This window comes from Aquarana catesbeiana, linkage group LG01 (genome assembly GCF_042186555.1).
Source record: "Aquarana catesbeiana isolate 2022-GZ linkage group LG01, ASM4218655v1, whole genome shotgun sequence".
Taxonomy (NCBI): domain Eukaryota; kingdom Metazoa; phylum Chordata; class Amphibia; order Anura; family Ranidae; genus Aquarana; species Aquarana catesbeiana.
In genome coordinates this window covers 508,938,726-508,965,454 of record NC_133324.1, presented here as the reverse complement: position 1 = coordinate 508,965,454, position 26,729 = coordinate 508,938,726, and the positions used below count along the sequence as shown (strand labels likewise).

The window sequence follows — 26,729 nt, the reverse complement described above, 5'->3', positions numbered from 1 at the left end:
GATGTACCCAACTCCTTTAGGGATCGTTGCATCATACGCTGGACAAGAGACTCTATGTGTTGTTTTTCCGTCTCTTTTTCCCCGACCGCCCGGGCATAACAGGATCACACAATGATTTGCCCTCCGGGACTCGGGTCCCACATCCCCAGCAGGCCCTGCGACCAGAGCAGCTGTCATTGCGGTGGGTGCAGTAACTGGAGGAGAAGTAGGAACATCTCCTCTGACCGAAGGAGGAATGGGAACATCTCCTTTGTTTGGAGGAGGAATGGTACATCTCCTCTGACTGAAGGAGGAATGGGAACATCTCCTTTGTTTGGAGGAGGAATGGTACATCTCCTCTGACTGAAGGAGGAATGGGAACATCTCCTTTGTTTGGAGGAGGAATGAGAACATCTCCTTTGTTTGGAGGAGGAATGAGAATATCTCCTCTGACTGAAGGAGGAATGGGAACATCTCCTTTGTTTGGAGGAGGAATGGTACATCTCCCCTGACTGAAGGAGGAATGGGAACATCTCCTTTGTTTGGAGGAGGAATGGGAACATCTCCTCTGACTTAAGGAGGGATAGGAACATCTCCTTTGTTTGGAGGAGGAATGGGAACATCTCCTCTGACTGAAGGATGGATGGGAACATCTCCTTTCCTGGTGGGTCCCAGACGGAGAGTCACGTCTGGACCTAGACGATTAGTGTTGATGTCATGGAATGGCAAGATCCCTATCGATTTTTGCCACCACTTGGCGGTCTGATCTGGTAGGGCTGCAAGAGAAAACGATAGAGAGGGGGAAGGAGGGGGGTAAAGACCTTAATTAACGCCTTCTTGACCAAGAAAGCTTTCATCCCCTTCCACCCATCCGCACATACCTTGTGCGCGAGGGCTGGCCCCACAAGGGTGGTGATTGTCCATAATTTCTGGGCAAATCGATAATACAGATGCCAGAAATAAATGCACATATACACACACTACTGGGCGATACCTAGGTATCAAGCATCAAGACCGAGAAAGAAAAGAAAGAAAACAGACTTTTTTTTTTTTAAATGCTTCCCCTTTAAGAGGAAGGAGAACGTACAAGTTTTACCATGCCCTGAGTGGTGCTGGACTTTGGGGAAGCTGTCTCTGACTGCCCACAGGTATCCCAACCTGCCCGGGGCTGACAGCCTTTCGAATCCACCACTGGAATGACGTGCCTGCACCGTGGAGACCGGCCGAACGGCGCCTCTGCAGCCACGGGTCGCTCTGTGCATGTGCAAAACTAAGTCTCGATATTACCGAGACCTCGCACATGCGCAGACGCTCGTGGCGGCTGGGAACCCGGAAGAGACGCGGCGTCCTGGAACCCAAAAGTGTTCCAGGCACCATGAGAGCCAAAAAAAAAGAAAAAACAATATACAGGGAAGGAGGGAGCCTACGGACCAACGATACACACAAAAACAACTGCCATGGAGACAATAGAAGAAAACTTCAGACCTTGCCAGCCAAGATGACGCTGTCCAACGTCCATCCTGGTATATGTGGGCCACTTCCCTTCCACCATAGGGGTATTTACAAGCCCAAAACCATTCGCCCGCCCATGGCTGGGCCCCGGGTTGCACCGTATAGCTGACATCAGTAACGGGAACATCCAGACGTCGAACAAGAGTAACATGATGTAGGGTCCAATGGAGGAGGACAAAAAAGGAACGCAGTCCTGAAAGGTGAGCTTTCTTTTATGGGTATTGGAGAGGAGGCGGGGTCAACCCACACGTTGTCTGCCATGGAGTCTGTCAGGAAATATATTTTTTTGCTAGAAAATTACTTTGAACCCCCAAACATTATATATTGTTAGCCTCTAGGATTGCCTTTACATGAAAGCCGACTGCTGGCTGAAAAGAACAATACCAAGATGATACCTAAACCTGCAGGCATCATTCTGGTATAGCCACTCAAAGTCCAGCAACATACCAGTACGTTGCAGGTCCTTGTTGGGCATATATTGTAATGTTCTTTTTTTTCATGCAGCCTGTGGGCTGAACGAAAAAAGAGATTGATCGGTGGGTATGCCCACCATTAGAATACCGCCCTGCATCCACCCACTTCTAATGATGGGCATACATGCACCGGTTTTTTTTAACTGTGGTGGTGAAATCACCTCCTACAGCGCTGTTGTCGCTGATTTACGTATCGTGAGAGCAAACGTTGTTGCTGTCAAGATGAATAAATCAGTGCTGCAGCTGAATGGTGTACCTGAAAAGCAAACAATGGTAACAATAAAACATTTACTTGATAAAATAACTTTTTTTTAATTGCAATCTGTGCCAAGAAAAGAGTAAAAAATATATGCTGAAGCATGAGGGCAATTCGCCCCTAATGTTAGGGGCATATAAAAAAACAGAAATAGAAACTGCGCTATGGAATATGTGAACGGTGAATGTTATAAACAGCAGCAATTTTGACAATAAACATCAATTGTAAAATCAGACATGGAAAATAAAAAATTGCGCTAGTTAAATGTGCAAATTAGTGTACATAACATAAAGACTCATGTAAAGAAGGATGAATGCAAAAAGAAGCTGCATACACTTCATAATAATGTCCCATCAAATAAAGAAAAATATATAGAATAGTGACTCCAAATCACCCAAAAAATAATAATCAAAGAAAGTCCAAATGATGAACAATAGTAAATCTGTGACAAAGAAGATCCACCACCGGAAATAGAGGGGGTTACTTCTTACCGAATGGCCATGATCCCCCACTACAGAGGATCACAGCAGGCAGGTAAACTTTTAAACAGGCTGTGGGAACTCCTATCGTCATCCACTAGGGGTCATCACACCGTCAGCAACAACAGCAGTGGAACTCGTGGCAGACGTGCACCATAAAACACAAAAGGGGCTAAGTTTTATGTGTTGATCTTATCTTGGCCTCTTGCTATTCTGACTTTTGAAGCAAAAAGTTAGGGGCATATAGCCCCATGCTTCCGCATATATGCTCTTTTTTTTTCAAACTGTGGTGGTGAAATCACTTCTTACAGCGCTGGAGTCACTGATTTACGTATCGTGAGAGCAAACGCTGTTGCTGTCAAGTTAGATAAATCAGTGCTGCAGCTGAATGGCATACCTACAAAAATTATACAAATAATGATTAACAATAAAACAAAGTAAACAATAAAGTGAGAAATAATTACATACCTGCAAAGCAAACATGATAAAACATAGTAACAATAAAACATTGCAGTTCAGCATAAAATACAGTAAAACAGAGCAGGACAATAGAGAGAGAATATAGAGAGAAGAACAAGAAAAACACAGCTATTTTTGGCTTTTTATTTTATATTTTTTTTTATCTTTTTTATTTTATTTTAAATTACACTTTTTTTGTAACTGTAACGGTTCCAGGTTTGGGTCTCTCAAAATGCAATGTCATCTTTGGAGACCATGTAAAAGTGTGTCCTATGACTGTGCAGTGACCCTACGCTAATGCTCCACTAGTGTGTGGTAGCATTGGAAACATTCACTGATACAGAGACCAGGTTGGTCAGGACAGGAGGGACAATAAAAGCAGGTGTCACGCCTGTATCCGCGTTTCCTACAGACACAACATTTTCTTTGGGGGGTTCGTTGGGTAGGGGTACCACGGAAGACATACGGATAATGCCTCTGATGCAGCCGGCTCACTGCATTTGCATTGGGAAGTTGGGTCACAGCACCGTCTGGAAACAGAAGCACTGTAATGACCTCTTCCTGAAATTTAAGGAAGGATCCAGTTCGTCCTGACGTCTTGTATAGCATATAAGCGTTCAGCAGAGCCAACTGAAATAGGTATACAGACACTTTTTTGCACTAGCATCTGGCTCTACGGGCAATTAAGTACGGCTCCATCAACTGGTCGTTGAGGTCCACCCCTCCCATATTAAGGTTGTATTTGTGGACACAGAGGGGTTTCTCCACAACACCAGTAGCCGCTGGAATTTTGACTGTCGTATCTGCATGAAGTGAGGACAGAACGAAAAAATTCCGTGAATCCCTCCACTTCACTACGAGCAAATTATTACATCTCAAGCAGGCTCTCACCCCCAGCCTAAGACAGGAATCTACAAGCCGCTGGGGTAAGCCCCGGCGATTAGATCGCACAGTGCCACATGTGCCAATTCCACAATCAAAAAGGCGAATAAAATGTGGCACGCTTATGTAATAACTGTCTTTCCGAATAAGGGTGACACCAAGTCCCACACAATCTTAGCAGCGCTCCCTATGTAGTCTGGGCAGTTCTCGGGCTCCACGTGACTTTCTTTTCCCTCGTAAACCATAAAACTATATTTATAGCTTGTTGCCCTGTCACAGAGCTTATACAACTTGACCCCATCTCTGGCATGCTGTCAAGTTTCAATTACATTGTCTTATTCTTACCCGGTACTAAGAATGTAAGGGCTGATGCTTTGTCACAACAATTTTCCTCCACTTCCAAAATGGAGTCGGTTCTGGTTCCTGTGATTCCTCCTGATCATATTCTGGCTACTATTCGCACCAGTCTCACTTCTCCTTTGGGTGACAAAATTCTTGCTGCTCAGGTCCATGCTCTTCCTGAGAAACCTTGTGACCGCTGCTTTGTCCCAGAGAGTCTCCGTGCTGCTGTGCTCCAGACTTACCATTCTCCCAAGGCTGCTGGCTACCCTGGGAAGAATCAACTTTTGAGCCATTTCCCAACAATTCTGGTGGCCTAGTCTATGTGCTGATGTAACCGCCTTCGTAGCTGCTTGTTCCGTGTGTGTTCAGAGTAAGACTCCACGACACCTTCCAGTGGGCCTTCTACAACCCATACCCAATTGAAAGAGGCCCTGGACCCACCTGTCTATGGATTTCATTGTGGAGTTACCCAACTCCAAGGGTAACACAGTTATCCTTATGGTGGTTGACCAGTTCTTGAAAATGTCTCATTGTATTCCACTTAAGAAGTTGCCCACATCTAAGGAACTGGTTCCATTTTTGCTCAGGAGATCTTTAGCTTACATGGGCTACTCAAGGTGATTGTCTCGGACAGGAGTAGTCAGTTTGTGTCCCGTTTCTGGCAAGCCTTTTGTGCACATTTGGGAATTCAGCTTGCTTTCTCCTCTGCGTATCACCCACAGTCTAATGGGGCCGCAGAACGAGCCAATCAGTCCTTGGAGCAATTACTTCATTGCTATATTTCTATCATAACAACTGGTCAGACCTCTTGCCGTGGGCGGAGTTTGCTCACAATACTGCCTTGAATTCTACTTCCCGATTGTCCCCGTTTATGGCGAACTATGGTTTCCAATCTTCCATGTTGCCTGACTCTTTTGTTCCGCAGAGTCTTCCTGCATTAGAGGAGCATCTCCATGGTCTTCATTCCACTTGCACACAAGTCCAGGAGGCTTTGCGACATGCTAATGATAGGCACAGACTCCATGCTGTCTGCACCTTACTACCAGGTTGGGGACAGGGTCTGGCTGTCATCTCGCAACCTCCGACTTTGTGTTCTTTCTCTGAAGTTCGCACCTTGGTTTATTGGGCGTTTCCATATTCTTTGCATGATTAACCCAGTGGCTTACGCATTAGACCTTCCTTCTAATATGCGTATCTCAAATGTATTTCATGTCTCCTTATTAAAACCTTTGGTCTGCAACCACTTTACCACCTCAGTGCCACGTCCTAACCCTGTACGGGTTGAGAACCATGAGGAGTATGTAGTACAGTCTATTGTTGACTCCCGTAGGTTTCTGTAGAGAAGCATCACACAGAGGGAGCCTCCCTCCATGCCATCATGGATGCGGAGCGGCCCGAGGAGAAGAAGGGAAGAAGACGCCGCGGAGGAAGATGCCGGACGAGAACACCTGAAGAAGAACCAGAAGAACCAGAAGAAGAAGAAGATGGAGAAACCGAAGGAAGATAGAAGAAAGAAGAAAGAAGAAAGAAGATAAAAGAAAGAAGAAGCATTTAAATAAAGGAATTGTCAAAAACCGTCTCTTGTCATTTTTAACATTTCTGACAGTTTTTTTGTGAAATGGTAGGGGTACTTTTGTACACCCTTACCATTTCACACAAGGGGGAGGGCCGGGATCTGGTGGTCCCCTTGTTAAAGGGGGCTTCCAGATTCCGATAAGCCCCTTGCATGCAGACCCCCACAACCACGGGCCAAGGGTTGTGGGGATGAGGCCCTTGTCCTCATCAACATGGGGACAAGGTGTTTTGGGGGGCTACCCCAAAGCACACTCCCAATGTTGAGGGCATGTGGCCTGGTACGGTTCAGGAGGGGGGGCGCTCTCTCGTCCCCCCCTCTTTTCCTGCGGCCTGCCAGGTTGGGTGCATGGATAAGGGTCTGGTATGGATTTTTAGGGGAACCCCAAGCCATTTTTTTTTAATTTTGGCGCGGGTTTCCCCTTAATATTCATACCAGACCTGAAGGTGACCCGGTGACCCCGCCCCCCTCTGATGCACGGGGACTTGACGGGACTTCCCTATGGCATTCCCCGTGACGTCAGGTATGAAATTTAAAGGGATAGTACACTTTTATTGTTTCACTTTAAGTATTATTAAAATCACTGCTCCCGAAAAAACGGCCGTTTTTAAAACTTTTTTTTTGCATTGATCCATGTCCCCTGGGGCAGGACCCAGGTCCCCAAACACTTTTTATGACAATAACTTGCATATAAGCCTTTAAAATTAGCACTTTTGATTATTCATGTTCGTGTCCCATAGACTTTAACGGTGTTAAAGTCTCGAACGAAATTCGTGTTCGAACGAATATTTTGCCTGTTCGCAAGTTCTGGTGCGAACCGAACAGGGGGGTGTTCGGCTCATCTTTAGTTATCAGTGGTGTACCCCAAAGTTCAGTGTTAGGACCCTTACTTTTTATTATCTTTATAAATGATATAGGGTCTGGGATTAAATGTTCCATTTCAGTGTTTGCAGATGACACCAAGCTATGCAGTGCAAGATGTCTCCAATTTACAAGCCAACCTCAATGCACTGTCTAATTGGGCAACTAGGTGGCAAATTAGGTTTAATGTTGATAAATGTAAAGTTATGCACTTGGGGGCTAAGAATATGCATACATCACGCATACTAGGGGGAGTACAACTGGAGAGATCCATAGTGGAGAAGGATCTGGGTTTTTGTAGATCATAAGCTCAATAATAGCATGCAATGCCAAGCGAGCAAAGTCCTTTCTTGTATTAAGAGATGTATGGACTCCAGAGAAAGAGATATCATTATGTCTGTGTATCATTAGTAAGACCTCATCTGGAATATGCAGTTCAGTTTTGGGCACCAGTTCTCAATAAGGAGATAAAATATCGGAGAACTGGGGAAAGTGCAGAGAAGGGCAACCAAACTGATAAGAGCCATGGAGGAGCTCAGCTATGAGGAAAGATTAGAGGAACTGAATTTATTCTCTCTTGAGAAGAGGAGATTAAGGGGGATATGATCAACATGTACAAATACAAAAGGGGTCCATATAGTGAACTTGCTGTTGATTATTCACTTTAAGGTCATCACAGAGGACAACTGGGCACTCTTTACATCTAGTGGAAAAAAAATGTCATCTCCAAATACGGAAATGTTTCTACACAGTAAGAGCTCTGAACATGTGGAATAGACTCCCTCCAGAGGTGGTTCTGACAAGCTCAGTAGATTGCTTTAAAAAAGGCCTGGATTCTTTCCTAAATGTACATAATATAACTGGATACTAACATTTATAGGTAAAGTTGATCCAGGAAAAATCTGATTGCCTCTCGGGGGATCAGGAAGGAATTATTTCTACTGCTGTATAAAATTGGAATATGCTTTGCTGGGGCTTTTTGACTTCCTCTGGTTCAACTGTGGGTGAAAGACTATGTATATGGGATTGTATTTATCTATTTATTTATTTTGGGTTGAACTAGATGGTGAAGTAGAATAGTAAAGTATCGAACCAGGCAGAACTTCAGCAATGCAGGTTTATTAACAGCTGATAACATACAGGTTTATGTTCAAAGTATTACAAGATACAGGTCTAATTTATACAGTTTCTTACAATGCGAGCATATTAGATATAGATATTCTTATCCTCTAACCAAATTGAAACAATTGTGAATAGTTCTCACCTTGAACCAGAATGGGTCTTTTCTGCCAATTCTTGGGAACCCGTCACCTGATAGGGACCAGCCGGTCGACCAGTGGTCCGGTCCCCTCACAGAGTTCTGGGCTCCAGCTCGACCAAGTTCGTGAGGGAAATTCACCTGAGACCATATTCTGGAACAAGTTAAGAAGTTTTCTCTGACTCGTACGAGGAGACAAGTTATGGACAGATATTTGCCCATTGGTTCTGACCTCTATGACCCCTGCAATAGGGCAGCATACACAGTTCAGCCTTATGTGCTCCTATCTGACTTGTCTGTCTAACACTTGTAGAGCTTGCATTTATATACCCTTTTACAAGCCTTATCTTAACCATCTCTCTTACATATGATTGGTCGCTAAGATCTACGTCAATGTAACTAACTATAAATCTGACACCTGTTCTACAACCATATAAACTTAATTATTCCCAGAATTCCTATATGTTAAAGTGATTTATAACTGGTTTTGTCCAATTAAAAACACCTGTGTAGAGACCGTCTGGCACCCAGCTGTGTTATCAAACTCTCCTCATCTTGATAAGATTTAACGTAACTTACAGATTTACTACTTTGGGACAATGAACCTTCAATAACCCCACCAATTGTTTTATATGTCTCACTATATGTATGTATTTTAACAGTTTTAATGAGGGCACAAGCAGACCTTTGTTTGACACTGTCAAACTTAATTTAATGTTCTGTACATAATTTCCCGTATTCTACCTAATTATTTCTAAACCACCTGTATCACTTATCTTTGACGGTGCTTCTCTTATCAGCTATATTTCAACTACTGTCAGAATGTTCCTTGTCTAATTGGTGAACTTACAATGAACTATCTTAATACATTTTCGAGAACACCTGTGTACAAGTACTTGTCATAAAGCAGAGGTCATTTAAAGTTCAACACTTACAAGACCTTTCTAAATCTATGGAAAACACAGTATACATTATTAAAGATTAATAATTGTTGCTTTACTTATTGAATAATAATATTGATAAAACCACTACTATAATAATAATAATTATTATATTATCAATAAAACATATGCAAATCAATATGAATAATATGAAATACATTGGCTAATATGAGATTCTACAACAATGGACTTGTGTCTTTTTTCAACCTAACTATGTAACTATGTAACAACGGATAACCTAGGTGAGCCATCATGCACTTCCTCCTGCACCTAATAAGTTAGTTCAGCTTTTCCAAAAAAACACACGTTGCTGTCCTATGTGGGTACAAAAATGTCCTCAACTACATTTAAAGAAGCTCCTTCAAATCCTCTGCAGGCAGTGATGGCTCTGTCCCAAGTTATTGAAGGAACAGAGCAGCCATTAGTGCCATGGGAGGGAGCGCCATCCTGTTCTTTTGGGACACACATACACAGCGTATTTTCTCTCTTGTCGGCTTGTCCCAAAAGACCAAAACAGTGCTCCCTCCCATGGCACTAGTGGGCACTAGAACTGATGGCTGGTCTGTCCCTACAAAAACTTGGGACTGAGCCATTGTTAACTGCAGAGGAGTTATAAATATAACGCTGCTTTACCGTCATTTTAGCGGTGCTAGCGGGGCAGTTTTAACCCCCCGCTAACGGCCGAAAAAGGGTTAAAACCGCCCGCAAAGCGCCGCTGCAGCAGCGCTTTGTGGGCGGGTTTGCAGCGCTGCCCCATTGTTTTTAATGGGAAGGGGCACTTTAGGAGCAGTAAATACAACGCTCCTAATGCGGTCCAAAGATGCGGCTTGCAGGACTTTTATGACCGCCCTGCAAGCGCACCGCTCCAGTGTGAAAGCCCTTGGGGCTTTCACACTGGAGTGCATTGAGCAACTCTTTCGGGGCGCTTTGCAGGCGCTATTTTTAACACTTTAGCGCCTGCAAAGCGCCTCAGTGTGAAAGGAGCCTTACTCTCGCAAACAACATTGACTATTGTTAATTATATTTACTTGTTTTTTTTTTACTTTTCTTTACACACAGTGCTCAGCATAAATGAGTACACTCCTTTTGAAAAGTAAGATTTATTATATCTCAATAAACCTAAGAACAATTTCCAAAATGTTGACAAAACTGAGTTTTATAGAACATTTGTTTAGCTCATTACATAAAAGTAAGGCTATTAATATAACTTAGATTACAAAATATTCAGTTTTACTCAAAGTAGTTGATGCAAAGATGAATACACCCCACAACAAAAACTACTACATCTAGTATTTTGCCTGACCTCCATGATTAAACGTCCATTTACCAGCAGCAGTGTACATGAGGCCTAAGGACAGCACCAAGTCTTCTAAGCATGGAATAAACGAGTTGACAACATATTGCAACATCTATCTTTTTCTATTCTTCAAGAACAACCTTTTTTTAGAGCCTGGATGCTGGATGGAGAGTAATGCTGAACTTGTCTCTTCAGAATTTCTGCATAAGTGTTTGATTGGGTTCAGATCAGGAGACATACTTGGTTGCTGAATCACTTTCACCCTGTTCTTCTTCAGAAATGCAACAGTGGCCTTAAATGTGTGTTTTGGATCATTGTCATGTTGGAAAAGAACGCAACGACCAAGGACATCGAGTGATGGTAGCATCTTCTCTTTCAATATAGAGCAGCATATCTGTGAATTCCTGATACCATCAAGAGGCACTGCGTCCCTCTCTGTCTTCGTCACACTGTGTCCCTCCCTGCCCTTGTCTGCACAGTGTCTCTCTCTGTCCCTGTCCGCATGGTGTATCTTTCTGTCCCCGTAGCACTATGTCCCTCTCTGTCCTTGTCGCACTGTGTCCTTCTCTGTCCCCGGCATTCCTCTCTGCCCCCGTCGCACTGCGTCCCTCTCTGTCCCCATCACACTGTGTCCCTCTCTGTCCTTGTCACACTGTGTCCCTCTCTGTCCTCGTCGCACTGCTTCCCTCTCTGTCCTCGTCACACTGTGTGCCTCTCTGTCCTCGTCGCACTGCGTCCCTCTCAATCCCCCACCAGCCGCTCAGGGGGTGGGGGATTGTTTGTTTGCTGCCTCCCCCCAAAAAAAAACACCAGCCACCACTGATTTCCAGCCAGCCACTCCACTGTGATGAGTACTTGACACACACAGGTGTATGAAATGGCAACTAAATGTTTCCTTATCTCTTTGGCCTAGAGACTGGCACTCATGCAAAAAAGAACCATGACTGAGCTATATGCAGAAATTACGGCTGCTTAAACCTTTTACCACCAACCCATATCACTCCCCATAAACAGACGACAACACAGTTTCCCTTTATGTGTTTTAAAAGGCCATAGCAGCCATTTTATTAAAAAATAAATTACAACTCTTTCACAAATATACTTTTTTCATTTACATATCTGAAACATCAGTAACACCATCTCAGTACAGATTTTTAATTTAATAAGTCAAGGATCCTGGAAGGCAACTTCCACTGACTGGCTGTATCACCATCATAATAGACTTCCAGGCCCAACTACACCAGCTCAAGGACTACCACTATTAATACACCCGCGATACAGCCAAATACTCATTCAAACCATTACTGGCTTAATTTACCAGGGCAGGAACACCCATACCTGAAATGGGCCCCACCCCTCCTTTTCCAAACTTTAAACCGTCACTGCCTTCCAAGACCCTGAGACCCCTGCCACTGCTACAACATCTGACAATTAAACCCCACCATCCCGCAAAGAAAATTAGCCCAACAGCAATCCCCGTTTCGCGTGTCCTGACTTGATGTAAAACAAACTGCCCCTACAGAGGGAAAAAACATTAGAAAGCGGCGAAACATTAAGTGAGGGAGGGCAGGAGAAGCTGCTTCCTACTCTGTCCTGGTTCCAACTGAAATCTGTGAATCAGGACCACCCCTTTACTCTTATATGGCCCCACTCTGCCCCACCTTGCTTAATCCATTAAGGAGAGGGACCTATCCTGACCACCACAACTTCTTAACCCCTGCTTTACTCCACCTATCCTGCTAGCCCAGTCATGTCCGGCCTTCCGCCTATCTTGCTCATTTATCTCCAGGCCTTATTCTGTTTGATTAGCAGCCTGTGGTCCTTCAGAGATCCCCCCGCCCCATTCCATTCAAAGTATGTTAGTAAAGCATTGAGATGTTGGGTTCTCCTGCCAGTCCCAGTGGTGACCTGCCCTGAACTGAACCCAACACTCACAGACACACCAGTAATAATTCAAAGGGATTTATTACAACATAGACAAGCGCTGCAAAAGAAGTATGGTTCTAACAATTACAACAATAACAGTGAACAATCCGATACAATAGACTGGCACAAACAAAAACAATACACAATTGGTAGCAAACTACAGTAAACTAAGTGCACATAAAAGGAAGTTTATGGGAGTCAAAAATCAGTATGGTCTATCTATTGCTTTCAAGGCTTTGACTAAATGGTTGTAAAACCTTATATATACCCAGTAAAGGGACTAGCCTCAGGTGATATAAGATATGAATCAAATTCTCCTACATAAGTTGTACCTGTTTATCTGCTGCCCTCTATCTTCTACATCAGTTCAAAGTACAAAGATCAAAGGACTTTTCTCAGCAGCAGAAGGTAGGGTTCAGGGATTTGATGTCACACACATTGCACAACTAGAGCACAGAGCTCCCTGTAATCTGAGAGCTAAGTGGAGGGAAGGGACACACCCGGGATGCTGTAGAGTTGGCTTAACTTAGCAGGCGTAAGTCACGCAGATAGCATAGGGAAGAAAGTGCAGACGAAAATTATACTTGGTGCTTTGGATTGAGGCAAGTACTATAAAAGCTTATGCTTTGGTCATTTTTCATGCTAGAGGTTTACAGCCACTTTAAATAAACCATGCTGGCAGGAGTCAAATCCACACAAAGGCAATGAGAGGGAACTGTATAGGGGCAAGAGGCCTCTCACCACATTTGTTGGTTAAGTGTCCTCCAGTCAGCAGTCAGTCCACATGTCCTCTCTGATGGCCAAGTGAGAGGTCTCACCACACTAAAAGGCTCCCTCAACAAGCCAGTTTTTTCTCCCTCTGTGGGGCAAATCCCAGGCTGGTGTTCTGGGATTCTTTTCTCTCTGGTCTCACAGTCTCTCTAGGCTCTGTACACTGCAGCTCTCTCTCACAGACAGTTTGCAATGTACACACCACAGTTTCCTACACAGCAGCTCCTCATGGCTCTCTGCAGCTTTCTCTGCTCTGCACAGTCCCTGGCCCTGCTAACCACATAGCATTATCTGCCCAGAGTAGAGTACTCCCCAGAGTAGAGTACTCCCCACTCTAAGCTCCCTCGTGGCTCTCACTAATCTTCACATCACAGTCTCTCCTCCTCATGCCTGCACTAGTGGGCAGGGATGAATGCTTTCATCTGGTCTCCAACAAATGGTCATCACTCTTTCTTATACAGAGGATACTTCCTGGCACCGGTCCGGTAGGTTGGGTTTTTGGGGAATAGCAAGACATTGCCATATACTCCCCTATTCCCAATCCACATAGAGAGCTCCCTGTACTGACAAGAAATGTATACTTATTTTTTAATGCATCTGTTTGCTGAAACATTTAGCCTAAGTACTCATCATGTATAGTGAATTGACTGCTTAATAAAGCCTTGCGTTTCCTAGACATTTGTTAAGCAGTTAATAAGTGTCCAGTGAGTTTATGAGAGGCATTCTGAATGCTTCCCAAAGACTTGCAAGACATGCAAATAAGCAATTCTATTTAAAAATAGCAGAGAAAAGCTTCTCAATTTAGAACTAAAATAATATTTAATAATGAAAACCAAATATGATGGAAATTTGTAGTATGCAAATATACAAATAAACACCAAATTTAGAGTGTTTTTATTGTGTTCTCCTAATTAAAATAGTTATTTAAAATGTAGCGCTACCCCTGCAGGAGCCACTTGGTATGATGGGTTCTCTGTTCTGCCACAACTCTTAAAGACGTTGTAAAGGCTGAAGGTTTTTTACCTTCATGCATTCTTCATGTATGCAGCCCTCCTTATATTTACCTGAGCCTGATCTCGATCCAGCAATGTGCACAAGAGCAGCGGCTGTTCTGGCTCTCCTCCTCATTGGCTCAAAGACAGTGAGCAGAGAACGGAGGGCGGGTGTCTTATGCACATACAGAGTGGGGGATCAGGAGGGAGCATGGCACTCGGCAAGGGGGAGACCCAAGAAGAGATTGATCAGGGCTGCTCTATATAAAACCACTGCACAGAGCATGTAAGTATAACATGTTTGTTATTTAAAGAAAAAAAAATGAGCCTTTAATATCACTTTAAAGCTGCTTGGTCCCCACTGACACACCTGTGCAGCTTACACGTTAGTAAGCTACCACTCAATTATAACACACAGAAAATAGGCCACAAGCAACTTGGTGGTAGAATAATTAGATATATTATGGAAAGGCAATTTAGACAATTCATAAATCAGTAAACAGACAATTGAACACATCTAAAGATGCTATACTAGATACGGTGAAAACTGCCCCATGCCAGCCAATCAACTGAACTGCAGCAAGTTAAACCAAATTTTATATAAATAACCAAATTGGTGCAGCGTGATCACCTAATTACCCTATAATTACCAGCAGTAGATCTCTGGAGCACGCACACACCTTCCCAGGGGGGAAGCCACAGGGGAAGAGAGCTCTGATCAGATCCTATCAAATATGTATCTTCTCCCCAGCCACATAGGTCATCTTCCCAGGGATTGACTAACTATTCATAACCCAGTGATTGATCCTCCCAAATTATTTCTGGAATATTCTTCCAAAAGCAGGCAGAAGCTACAAGCCTCTGGGTGTTAATCCTGATCAGCCCTAAAAATGAACTGAAGCTCAGCTGGTTACAGCAAAGCCATATACTAGATTTAGCCAACCCCGGGGTGGGGTGCTATACATAACAAATAGAGAGGGTGACTCTCCCTAATGGGGGCACAGACAGCAATTAAAACTCAACAGGTGTTCTAGTCCTACTCCACTCTGTCCAGAACTAAAAAAAAGCTTTGCCTTTAGTTATACTTTAAGTTACGACAAGAATCCTAATCTCTAAGGAGTCATGTCTTCTGTGAAGCATCCAACCAGCACAGTCTTTAAGGGAGGGTACCAAGAGAGCAGGAAAGATTTGCAGAAGACCAGAGATGTGTTCTGTCGAGAAGCTTTCAGGTATCCTGTGCTCCCTCAATCCTCCTTCCTTCATCTATGCAGTACTGCATTAAAACCTGTTCAAGTTTACCATAAACTTACTAGTTTTGATATATTCCACCATGGGCAAAGATGAATAAATACGAGGAATGTGCCCTGTAACTTATTACTACAAACTTTGGTTTGGGAAATTCACAGGGTGGCCAATTATTCAGCTGAATGCCTATACTTGAGAAATCAGGTACTATTAGGGCCACTAGGTTGTGTGTTAATTTTGTGAGCTTGAGGCTTGGCCTAAACCTTATTTATGTCAACCCAAAAACAAAAATGTGATCTGTCGTAGCTTATCCGTTCTCAGCTGGGATGACTGCATTCATTTTATTTTTTTCAGGGTTTCTTCCTTTTTCACCTGGTGATCCTATCACTAACACACTTCCTGTCCTAGGGGTAATAATGCTCACTCACTGCACTGCATCTATGGAGAAGCAGTGTTTACACCTTAGGCTGTAATTACTACAAAACCCTCTTCCTTTCCATTACAGGAAATAGCTGTAAAGCTGATAACATTTTTTGCTATTCCAGTCCAGTGCATAGGAATTTATAAGGATGCTGGAATTATGGCAAAATTACCAAGCATTTTCTGTATTTGCAGAAAATGTACTTAGCCTAAAAGAATAAAAAAATGCATCCAACACATTTAAGGACTGGTGAGATACAATATATTACATTTTTGTTCTTGAATTTAGATATGCTTTAAAGCAGGACTCCAGTCACATATGAAATATGTTCGCCAAGAGGCATTAAATACTCATAAAATTGACACAAATCTGCAAATGACATGTAGGATTGTAGAAATAATAATATAGATAATAAGTAACATACAGGTTGTATAATTTCCTCTTTTTATCTCTAGGGCCTCGTCAGGATGCTCAAGCTGCTACACAGTATATCAGGGATTACTACAAAGATATCTTTAATAAAACAAAACCACAGGATCTTTCAGAAAAGGATAAGAAAGATGCAGAGCGTACACTTTATATCCACGAGACCTGCGCTACAGAAACGAAAAACATCCAAAGAGTGTTTGAAACTACAAAAGAAGATGTACTCCGAAAGTATCTTAAAGAGTTTGGAATTGTATGACCGCCATTGCCAAAAACCCTAATTTGCTTCTTTATTTATCTGCCACTTGCACAAACATAGAGGATTTGTATCTTGGACATTGGTGCACCTCCTTTCAAGTATTTACCTATTTGATCAGTTATCATGCACAGAAATTGACACAAGACTGATGGGCTTGGCTGACTATTGGGTCAAATCCCATGATCAATATGGCTTCCTTGCACGATAGATGTTTTATGAAAGATAAACGAGCCATGTCACAGCTGTGTGTGGATCTAAAAGACAGAGCTTTCTGAGCAAGCTTCCATCTCTATATTCCTGTAACTTCATAACGATTGTGTATACTATTACATAAAAATCTATGTGAAAACATACAGACTAAAGCCCAGTACAATCAGCCAGTACAGTAGACATAGCTCCCAACTGTCCCTGATTTCAAGGGACTGTCCTTGATTTGGAACAAAGTCCCTCTGTCCCTCATTGCTCCTCATTCATCCCTCATTTTGGTCTGATCTATGTAGCTGTATATAAAATGCACTTGTTATCTATTAAAAAGTGTTTCCCAGTGCTAAACCTTTCATCCAGTTTCTAAATTGCTGCATTTGTCAATTCCAAAAACCAATATAAAGGAATAGTAGTGGTAAAAAAAGCACTTGTGGGTTTAACCAATCTTGTTTTTTGTACAATTCTCCTTTAAGAGGGTGTGGCAAGGGGTGTGTACTATGCCTGCATACTTTTGCTGATAGGTGTCCCCCATTGCCATCTCCAAAAATTGGGAGGTATGCAGTAGAAACCGTCCGACATTCCATCCGTGTGTACAGGTCCTTGTCCAACAGAAGCCAATCCGGCTTCTGTCAGACGAGCATGCTGGGAAAAATAGCAGCCAATGACTGCAAGCGCTGACCGGTGTGTTCTGGCGGGGGGGGGGGAAGGTCACACAGTGGCACAGTGGGGAGATTGCTGTACTAACATTGCATAGATAGTACAGCAAGCTCCTCAGGTTGTTTTCGTTCAGCCCGCTGGGTTGAATGAAAAAAAAACTTATCATGTGTACCAGGCAAAAGGCTTTCACAACTGACTTTGAGTGTTGAAACTTGTGCATGTAACAGTAGTAAGTAAGCAAGATGCATCTACGAATTTGCATGCTTTCAGATGTTTGATTTTTTTTGAGCTTGTTTCATAGGGTACAATCATAGTCCAAGGAAAGCCAAGAGAAATCCTGAGAGCATGAACAGACAGGCTGGCCACAGATGGGTTTTTTATTTTTTCTGTTTTTATTCAGCTAGAAGACTGTAACTGCATGTTTAGTCTATTTAAGCACACCTGATTGAGGCTACGTGCGCAGTTGTACTGAGCATGCAGTAGAGGCTGCAGGTTAATTGTTAGACCCCTTTTACACTGAGGCAGTTTTCAGGTGTTTTAGCACTAGAAATAGCGCCTGTAAAGCGCCTGAAAACTGCCTCACATTCATTACAATGGGTGCTTTCACACCCGGGCGGTGCACTTGCAGGATACATATACAGCGCTCCCAAAACGCCCTGCCCATTTCAGTGAATGTGCAGCGCTTCCGAAGAGCCTGAAAAGCGCTTTGGAAGTGCCGCAAAACAGGAGTTTTAAAGCCCTTTTTTGGGGTTAAAAGCACCCCGCTAGTGGACGAAAAGCAGCGCAAAAGCGCTTTATGGTGTGAAAGCAGCCTAAAGCCTCATGCAAACGGTCAGATTTTCCACCATCAGTCTGTCATCACGCTGGAAAATCTGATCGTGTCTACGCGACTTATCAGTTTCATATGTTGTAACACACTTTGAGGAATATATCCAAAATATAGATGTCAAAAGCAAATAACTTCCCTTATCTTTATAGACCAATGCACTTGCAGCAAGATCCCCCTTTTCTTTTCAGAGTAATTTAATGTTAATTCAAACAAGCTTCAAAATATTCTTAGAGTTTTTTTTAACGTTCTTATAAAGTATTTTAAAAGAACCTGGGAGCTACTATTACTGACTTATTTTAACCCCTTGCCGACCAGCTCACGCCGATATACGTCGGCAAAATGGCACGTACAGGCATATTAACGTACCCGTACATTGCCCTTTAATATGAGGCATTGTGGGCGCGCTCCGTGAGTGTGGTCGCGGGTGCCGAGGACTCGATGTCCACGGGGATACCCGCGATCGTCTCATGGAGAGGAAGAACGGGGAAATGCTGATGTGAACAAGCATTTCCCCATTCTTCCTAGTGACAGGACACTGATCACCGCTCCCTGTAATCGGAAGCGGTGATCAGTGTCGTGACACACGTAGCCCATCCCCCCCACAGTTAGAACACATCCCTAGGACACACTTAACCCCTGCAGCGCCCCCTCCTGGTTGACCTCTTCACTGCCAGTCACATTTACACAGTACTCAGTGCATTTTTAATCGCACTGATCGCTGTATAAATGTGAATGGTCCCAAAATAGCGCCAAAAGTGTCCGATCTGTCCGCCATAATGTCGCAGTCACGATAAAAATCGCAGATCACTGCCATTACTAGTAAAAAAATAATTATTAATAAAAATACCATAAAACTAAAAGTTTTTTTTTATATTTTTTGGGGATATTTATTATAGTAAAAAGTAAAAAAGATTGCGTTTTTTTCAAAATTGTCGCAATTTTTGTTTATAGCGCAAAAAATAAAAACAGCAGAGGTGATGAAATACCACCAATTGTGGGGAAAAAAAGGACGTCAATTTTATTTGGGAGCCACGTCGCACGACCACGTAATTTAAAGCGATGCAGTGCCAAATCGCAAAAAACGCTTTGGTCTTTGGCCAGCCAAATGGTCCAGGGCTGATGTGGTTAAAATATAAAAGTGCCCCTGTGTCAACAATGGTGTCACTGCAGAAAAAAAAATGTCCTTGCGTCAATGGTGTCACTGAATGGAAAATAAAATTCCTGTGTCGATGGTGTCACTGGAAGGAAAAAATACCCCTTTGTCCATATCGTCATTGGAAGCTAAATTTCTGCTGCATCAGTGTTAGTAGGGAAAAAAAATGTTGCTGCATGGTTGTTGGTAGGGAAAAAATGTTGCTGTGTCATTGGTGTCAGTCTGAGGAGGACTAATTTGGTATCTGTGTCAATGGGATAAAGGAGGGGAGCTGGGAGGTTGGGGGGCTCTGTGGGTGCATTTAACTAAACAAGCCCATTCCTAGACAGTCTGCCTCCATTAGCCTTGTCTGTTGGTCTAATTCTAAAGCTGGGCATAGATGGATGGAAATCTGGCCAGTACAGCACAGATTAGCCAAGCCTTAGATCGACTTCTGTCAAACAGGCACACTGGGAAACTTTTGTCTATTGGTGACTGTGGCCAGTCGACTGCAGGCACTGAACAATATATTCAGACAGCAGTAGGAGCGTCAGAATTCAATGTCCCGGCAGGGGGTATTCCTCCATCCACCTCACTTGTGTGAATGGATGAATCTGTTTTTTTTTGTTAAGCTTGGTGACAGAATGAATAAAAACTAACCATCTATGCCCAACCTAAGCTTAAACAGCTTCCCTGCAGCATTAACCCTATGCTGCCTACCACTGGGAGTGTTTACATGGCTTGGCTCTCTATTGGTCTGGACTGGGGAGACAGCAGTCTTTTCTCTTGGACAGGCTGAACTACTGCACCAGTAGAAGGGAATGGGTTGGTGAAAGGAACAGGCCAGGGGTCTTACATTGTGGTATGGCAGTGTAGGAGTGCAGGAGGTGGAACACCTGTATTGAGAAAGAAGTGTATTTTCAGGATTCCCTGCTCTCTTCCACCCATAGAAGGCTGATATTGAAGGAAGAACAGAGCAGAATCCCCCCTTTAGCAGCTGTGAAGACTGCAGCACGTGGTCTTGCCTGACATAGACAGCAGTTTTCTTTGACAAGAGTGATAATGTCCATCACTCCTGTTTATAAGATAGTTGAAGAAAGGAGCAGCTGCAAGTTCCCTGCGGCCCCCCCTTCATAACAACATTGTGCCCAGGGCACATGTCCTCTCTGCCCCCTCATTGTCCCGGCAGTAATTCTGGGTCATTGACTCAGTTAAGAAAGCATAAGTATGACAACCCTTCAGCTTTCACCTTTAAAAATTTGTCAGCTGCTACTTTAAAAAAAATACAAAAAATTTTAGTTGATGTTACTTACTTATGTAATCACATTTCAGACTTTAACACCTTTGTGTAGTCAGGCTACTGAAAAAAACACATTTCTGATGAATTGCTGTGGGTAACCACACTTTGCTTATTTCCAAATAAGCTTATAACAAGGCTGAAATAGTCAAGATCACACATGCTGTAATTAGCTAATTTGAAAGCAGCCATCAATGAAAATCCCAAGCCATAGTTGTCTTCATGCTTCTTCGTATAGTGAGTGTATGCGATTGGTGTGATAAAACAGAAAATTTCCATCAAATACTTACTGTAATTTTCCTTTCCTGATGGACTCCATGGCAGCCTACGTGTGGCTTAACCCCACCCCCTCATACCTTATAGGACCCTTCTCCCATAAATCTCTGCTCCGGGCCAGAGGCCATAATTGTTCCATAATTTAGCCTACTCCAGCCACTGGGAGGGAACTGCTGCTGCCATGGAGTCCATCAGTAATAGAAAAATTATGGTAAGTATTTGATAGAAATTTGATATTTGATAGAAACACACCCGGGTGGGCAAAGTGCTGGATAAAAGAAAAAAGGTTTAATTGGCACCATCAACAGACAAGATACATAAACCAAATTTAACAGAAGACAAAGAGGCTGGCTCTATGCAGTAGTGCGTCATGAACGTATTAATTGAAGACCACAAGGCCGCTTTGCAAACAACTTCTGGAGCCACGTGGCGTAAAGCCACCCATGATGTAGACACGCTTCTGGTTGAGTGTGCGGTCACTGCTTCTGGAGGCGCCAAGCCCTTAGCTTTGTAGGCCTACTGAATGGCCTGAACAATCCATGCTGCGATAGATCTGGAAGAGGCAGGCAATCCCTTATTCTTTCCATTAAAAAGATTGAACAGGTGGTCAGACTGACGGAACGGAGCTGTAGCTTCTAGATATTTTCAGAGCTTTCCCGACATCTAGGAAGAATACTGGAATCTCTGGTAGATCTAAACATTGGAGAAGCAATCTCCTGATTGTCATGAAACACTGATGATACTTTGGGGTTTGAATCCAACATAGGAATCAAAACTACCCAATCAGGAAAAAAGGTTAGAGATGGCTCCTTGCTTCCCAGAGAGCTGATTTCGGAGACCCTCTTGGCCGATGTTATAGCCACCAGTAAGGCAACTTTTAGAGAAAGTTCCTTAATAGAGGACTGATCTGTGTGTTCCAACTCTCTTCCTGAGAAGAAATCCAGGACAAGAGGAAGATCCTACATAGAAAATCTTGTTTTTTTCTGAGGTCTAATGCCGCGTACACACGATTGGACATTCCAACAACAAAATCCTGGATTTATTTCCGACGGGTGTCGGCTCAAACTTGTCTTGCATACACATGGTCGCACAAATGTTGTCGGAAATTCCGAATGCCAAGAACACGGTAATGTACAACGCGTACGATGAGCCGAGAAAAATTAAGTTCAACAGCCAGTGCGGCTCTTCTGCGGATTTTGTTGTCTGAAAATTTGAGAACCAGCTCTCAAATTTTTGTTGGCGGAAATTACAACAAATGTCCGATGGAGCCTACACACGGTCGGAATTTCCGACAACAAGCTTACATCGAACATTTGTTGTCGGAAATTCCGACCGTGTGTATGCGGCATAGCCCAGGAAACGTCCGTAAGGGCAGAAATTGCAGAGACTTGAACCCACAGCGAGCTGACAAGGAGAGATCCAAGCTCGATTGTAGGAAGCCCAGGATATCATGTATTTTTGGATTATTGCAAGACACTGCAGTGTAGGAGGTGTAGTCTGCAATTTTTTTCCAAATCCTCTGGTAGATCCTGTTGGTACCTGCTCTTCTGGCATTCAATACCGTGGAGATGGCCCCACTTGGACAGCCTAGGGCCTCCAGCCTTCCCCTCTCAAAAACCATCTGATGTAGATAGGCCGGTCATGGATGTAGAGTTGCTCCTTGTGATAGGAGATCTGGTCTGGAGGGCAGAGGAACTGGGTCCCAGAAGCAAAGTTGCATCAGCAGGGGAAACCATTGTCTGTTTTGGCCATTACGGGAATATCGCCACTACCTCTGCTTCTTGCATCCTGAGCCTCGACAGAAACCGAAGAATGACAGGAACCGGGGAAAAGACATAGGCCCTGTGGAATTGCCAATGGTCTGTCAGAGTTGTCCCCTGGCTACCCCGAAAGCCTGGGGACAATGAGACCTTGTGTAGTATCTCTAGTCTGAGGTCACTTGGGGAGGTGAACAAGTCTTCTTCCAGAATGACTCCCAGGGACAGGACCCACTTGAAGATCTCATGGGGGGAGAGTCCACTCGTTGTTGTCTAGAGAAACTCTTGACAGAAAGTCTGCCTGAACGTTCTGGACTCCAGGGAGATAGACAGCTATTAGGATGGCCAGGTTCTTCTGGACCCAGGTCATGATGGGCTCTACTTCCTTCAATAGGGAGAGACTGTGAGTACCCCCTTGATGTATGAGACTGCTGTCGTGTTGTCCAGTCTTAGAAGGACTGATGCTCCTGCCGTTAAGTGGTGAAAGGCCTGTAGAGGGTAGAATGCTGCCCAGAGTTCTAGAACATTGGAGACTATCCTGTGAGAAGGAAAGCTCCATATGCCTTGTGCTACCTCTGTCAAGCAGAGAGCACCCCAGCCCCTGTTGCTGGCATCTGTTGTGATGGTGATCCAAGACACAGGTGCAATGGAGAGACAATTGAGGAAGTTCCTCTGCTGTAACCACCAAGGAAGGCTCTCCCTCATGGATAAGGTTATTCGGATAGAGTGATCCTGAAGCCCTGGGTTCCACTGCTGGAGGAAACCCTTCTGGAAGGGCCGCATTCTCAGCTGTGTGAAGTTGGCACCCCATGTTTGTAAAACCTGAATAAAAATATACCATTTGTTTGTGCCGCGTTTGTGCTGATTTGTGCCGCAAAAATGAGCGTTTGTGCCGGTTCGGTTTCTGAGATATTAAACATTCAATTTAATGCAAGCCCCGCCCACTTTGCACCCCATGTCCCTGAATTTTAAAAACAAACGCGCCATTCGTTTGTGCCGCGTTTGTGCTGGTTTGTGCCGCAAAAATAAACGTTTGTGCTGCTTTGGTTGCGGAGATATTGTGCGTTATAGTTGCTGTAACCCCGCCCATTTTGCACCCCATGTTCCTGAATTTTAAAAACAAACGCACCATTCGTTTGTGCCGCGTTTGTGCTGGTTTGTGCCGCAAAAATAAACGTTTGTGCCGCTTTGGTTGCAGAGATATTGTGCGTTATAGTTGCTGTAACCCCGCCCATTTTGCACCCCATGTTCCTGAATTTTAAAAACAAACGTGCCATTCGTTTGTGCCGCGTTTGTGCTGGTTTGTGCCGCAAAAATAAAAGTTTGTGCCGCTTTGGTTGCAGAGATATTGTGCGTTATAGTTGCTGTAACCCCGCCCATTTTGCACCCCATGTTCCTGAATTTTAAAAACAAACGTGCCATTCGTTTGTGCCGCGTTTGTGCTGGTTTGTGCCGCAAAAATAAACGTTTGTGCCGCTTTGGTTGCGGAGATATTGTGCGTTATAGTTGCTGTAACCCCGCCCATTTTGCACCCCATGTTCCTGAATTTTAAAAACAAACGCGCCATTCGTTTGTGCCGCGTTTGTGCTGGTTTGTGCCGCAAAAATAAACGTTTGTGACGCTTTGGTTGCGGAGATATTGTGCGTTATAGTTGCTGTAACCCCGCCCATTTTGCACCCCATGTTCCTGAATTTTAAAAACAAATGCGCCATTCATTTGTGCCGCGTTTGTGCTGGTTTGTGCCGCAAAAATAAATGTTTGTGCCGCTTTGGTTGCGGAGATATAGTGCGTTGTAGTTGCTGCAACCCCGCCCACATTGCACCCCATGTTCCTGAATTTTAAAAACAAACGCACCATTTGTTTGTGCCGGGTTTGTGCTGGTTTGTGCCGCAAAAATAAACGTTTGTGCCGCTTTGGTAGCGGAGATATTGTGCGTTATAGTTCCTGCAACCCCACCCACTTTGCACCCCATGTCCCTGAATTTTAAAAACAAACGGGCCATTCGTTTGTGCCGCGTTTGTGCTGGTTTGTGCCGCAAAAATAAACGTTTGTGCCGCTTTGGTTGCGGAGATATAGTGCGTTATAGTTGCTGCAACCCCGCCCACATTGCACTCCATGTTCCTGAATTTTAAAAACAAACGCGCCATTTGTTTGTGCCGCGTTTGTGCTGGTTTGTGACGCAAAAATAAACGTTTGTGCCGCTTTGGTTGCGGAGATATTGTGCGTTATAGTTCCTGCAACCCCACCCACTTTGCACCCCATGTCCCTGAATTTTAAAAACAAACGTGCCATTCATTTGTGCCGCGTTTGTGCTGGTTTGTGCCGCAAAAATAAACGTTTGTGCCGCTTTGGTTGCGGAGATATAGTGCGTTATAGTTGCTGCAACCCCGCCCACATTGCACTCCATGTTCCTGAATTTTAAAAACAAACGCGCCATTTGTTTGTGCCGCGTTTGTGCTGGTTTGTGACGCAAAAATAAACGTTTGTGCCGCTTTGGTTGCGGAGATATTGTGCGTTATAGTTGCTGTAACCCCGCCCATTTTGCACCCCATGTTCCTGAATTTTAAAAACAAACGCGCCATTTGTTTGTGCCGCCTTTGTGCTGGTTTGTGCCGCAAAAAATAAACGTTTGTGCCGCTTTGGTTGCGGAGATATTGTGCGTTATAGTTGCTGCAACCCCGCCCACATTGCACCCCATGTTCCTGAATTTTAAAAACAAACGCGCTATTTGTTTGTGCCGCGTTTGTGCTGGTTTGTGCCGCAAAAATAAACGTTTGTGCCGCTTTGGTTGCGGAGATATTGTGCGTTATATGTTGTCAAACCACATTGACTTTACACCTTGTTATTAAAGCTTACATACAGAACCTAAACTCAGCTTGGGTTTCCTTAATGTAAAGCTCCTCCCACTGTACTGGCACTGCACTTCATAATTTACCCTGAAAAAGGCACCTCTGCCGGGTTAGCCCCCCATATCAAAATTTTTGAAAAAATCTTATGCAGTTTGTTAGATCTTTGTTAGATCAGGTTAGATCAACCATTGTTTGTGTTAGATCTCACACAGAAGAAGCGATATTAACAGTTATTTGCTGGGGGGCTAACCTGTCATCAGCCCCCCCTTATCAAAAAATTGACCAAACAGTTAGCTATTTTGGAAGCAATTTGTTAGATCCGGTATGATCAAGTGGTTTTAACGTTAGATCTCACATAATTAGAGACTGATTAAGTGATTAATGTGGGGGGGCTGGCCCCCCCTTATCAAATTTTCGGCCCAAAAATCATTCAGGCTAATAGATATTCGTTAGATCCGGTAAGATCAAGTGGTTTTAACGTAAGATCTCACATCATTTCAGAGATTTCATATTCTTTGCCAATAACAACATCCAAGTTAGTAGATAATTGTTAGATGAAGTTATTATTGCATTAAACCTAGCATGCACATGGCAGAAATCAGTAATAATCGCAATGTAAGTAGGGATAAAAGCTTGTTGCAGTTTGATCAGTGAGATGTTTTATTTAATCTATGATAAATACATAACAGTTCGTTATTTTATATGAGAAGTTAGGCCCCTGTGGCAGTAGCTTAAAATTAATAAATTTTGGCATCGCTGCTCTAAAATGTGGGCACAACTGGAACAGGCCCAGACTGACATTCTGCTGCCAGGGGCTCTGTGGTGCTATGACCAACTACCGCCTGGGCTGAAGTCACACCCCATAATGGGTACGACACTCTGCATATGCTCCCAGGTCAGCACACAGAACCGGCTTTCTTCCCTGATTCCCCATTGCTCCCTATCATAGAAAAACCGTGGTTCCTCCCTGGTCTGGAACCGCAAATGTTTCGGACCCTAAGCCAAACAGGTAGGGTCCAGGCATCCCACTTCCTAACGGGAGGCCAATGGCCTTCCACAGTAGGGCTAATGAGCCCTTCAAACTTTCCTTGTGGACAGCGCTACAATTACAAAACTTTCTTAATACTTTGCCTAATCCACAGGGATTTAATCGTCCCCTGACGTCCTTTGAAGCATACTGTTCCAAAGAGGGTTCCCTTCCACAGGCTCTATCCAAAACATACGCCCTCTTGAACTGTTCGGCTGAACAACCACACTTACCGTTCTTGAACAAATGGGAAAGTAAGCTGGGGCGTACATTTACATCTGCTCAGATACAACATGTCCTCAGATTTTCGTTGAAATCATCGGTTTGTACGAAAATTAAAGAGACCAAC

General features: G+C 43.7%; 1 protein-coding gene across 1 annotated transcript in view; it reads left to right on the top strand.

Annotated features, from left to right (window-relative positions):
* The window catches only part of GNA15 (G protein subunit alpha 15), a 177,336-nt gene extending 160,427 nt beyond the window's left edge, over positions 1-16,909 (top strand). Inside the window, exon 7 of the mRNA XM_073593802.1 lies at positions 16,123-16,909. Within this exon, the coding sequence (XP_073449903.1) occupies positions 16,123-16,352 (230 nt within the window). The 3' untranslated portion in view covers positions 16,353-16,909. The remainder of the gene's footprint in view (positions 1-16,122) is intronic.
* Positions 16,910-26,729: the final 9,820 nt, after the last annotated feature.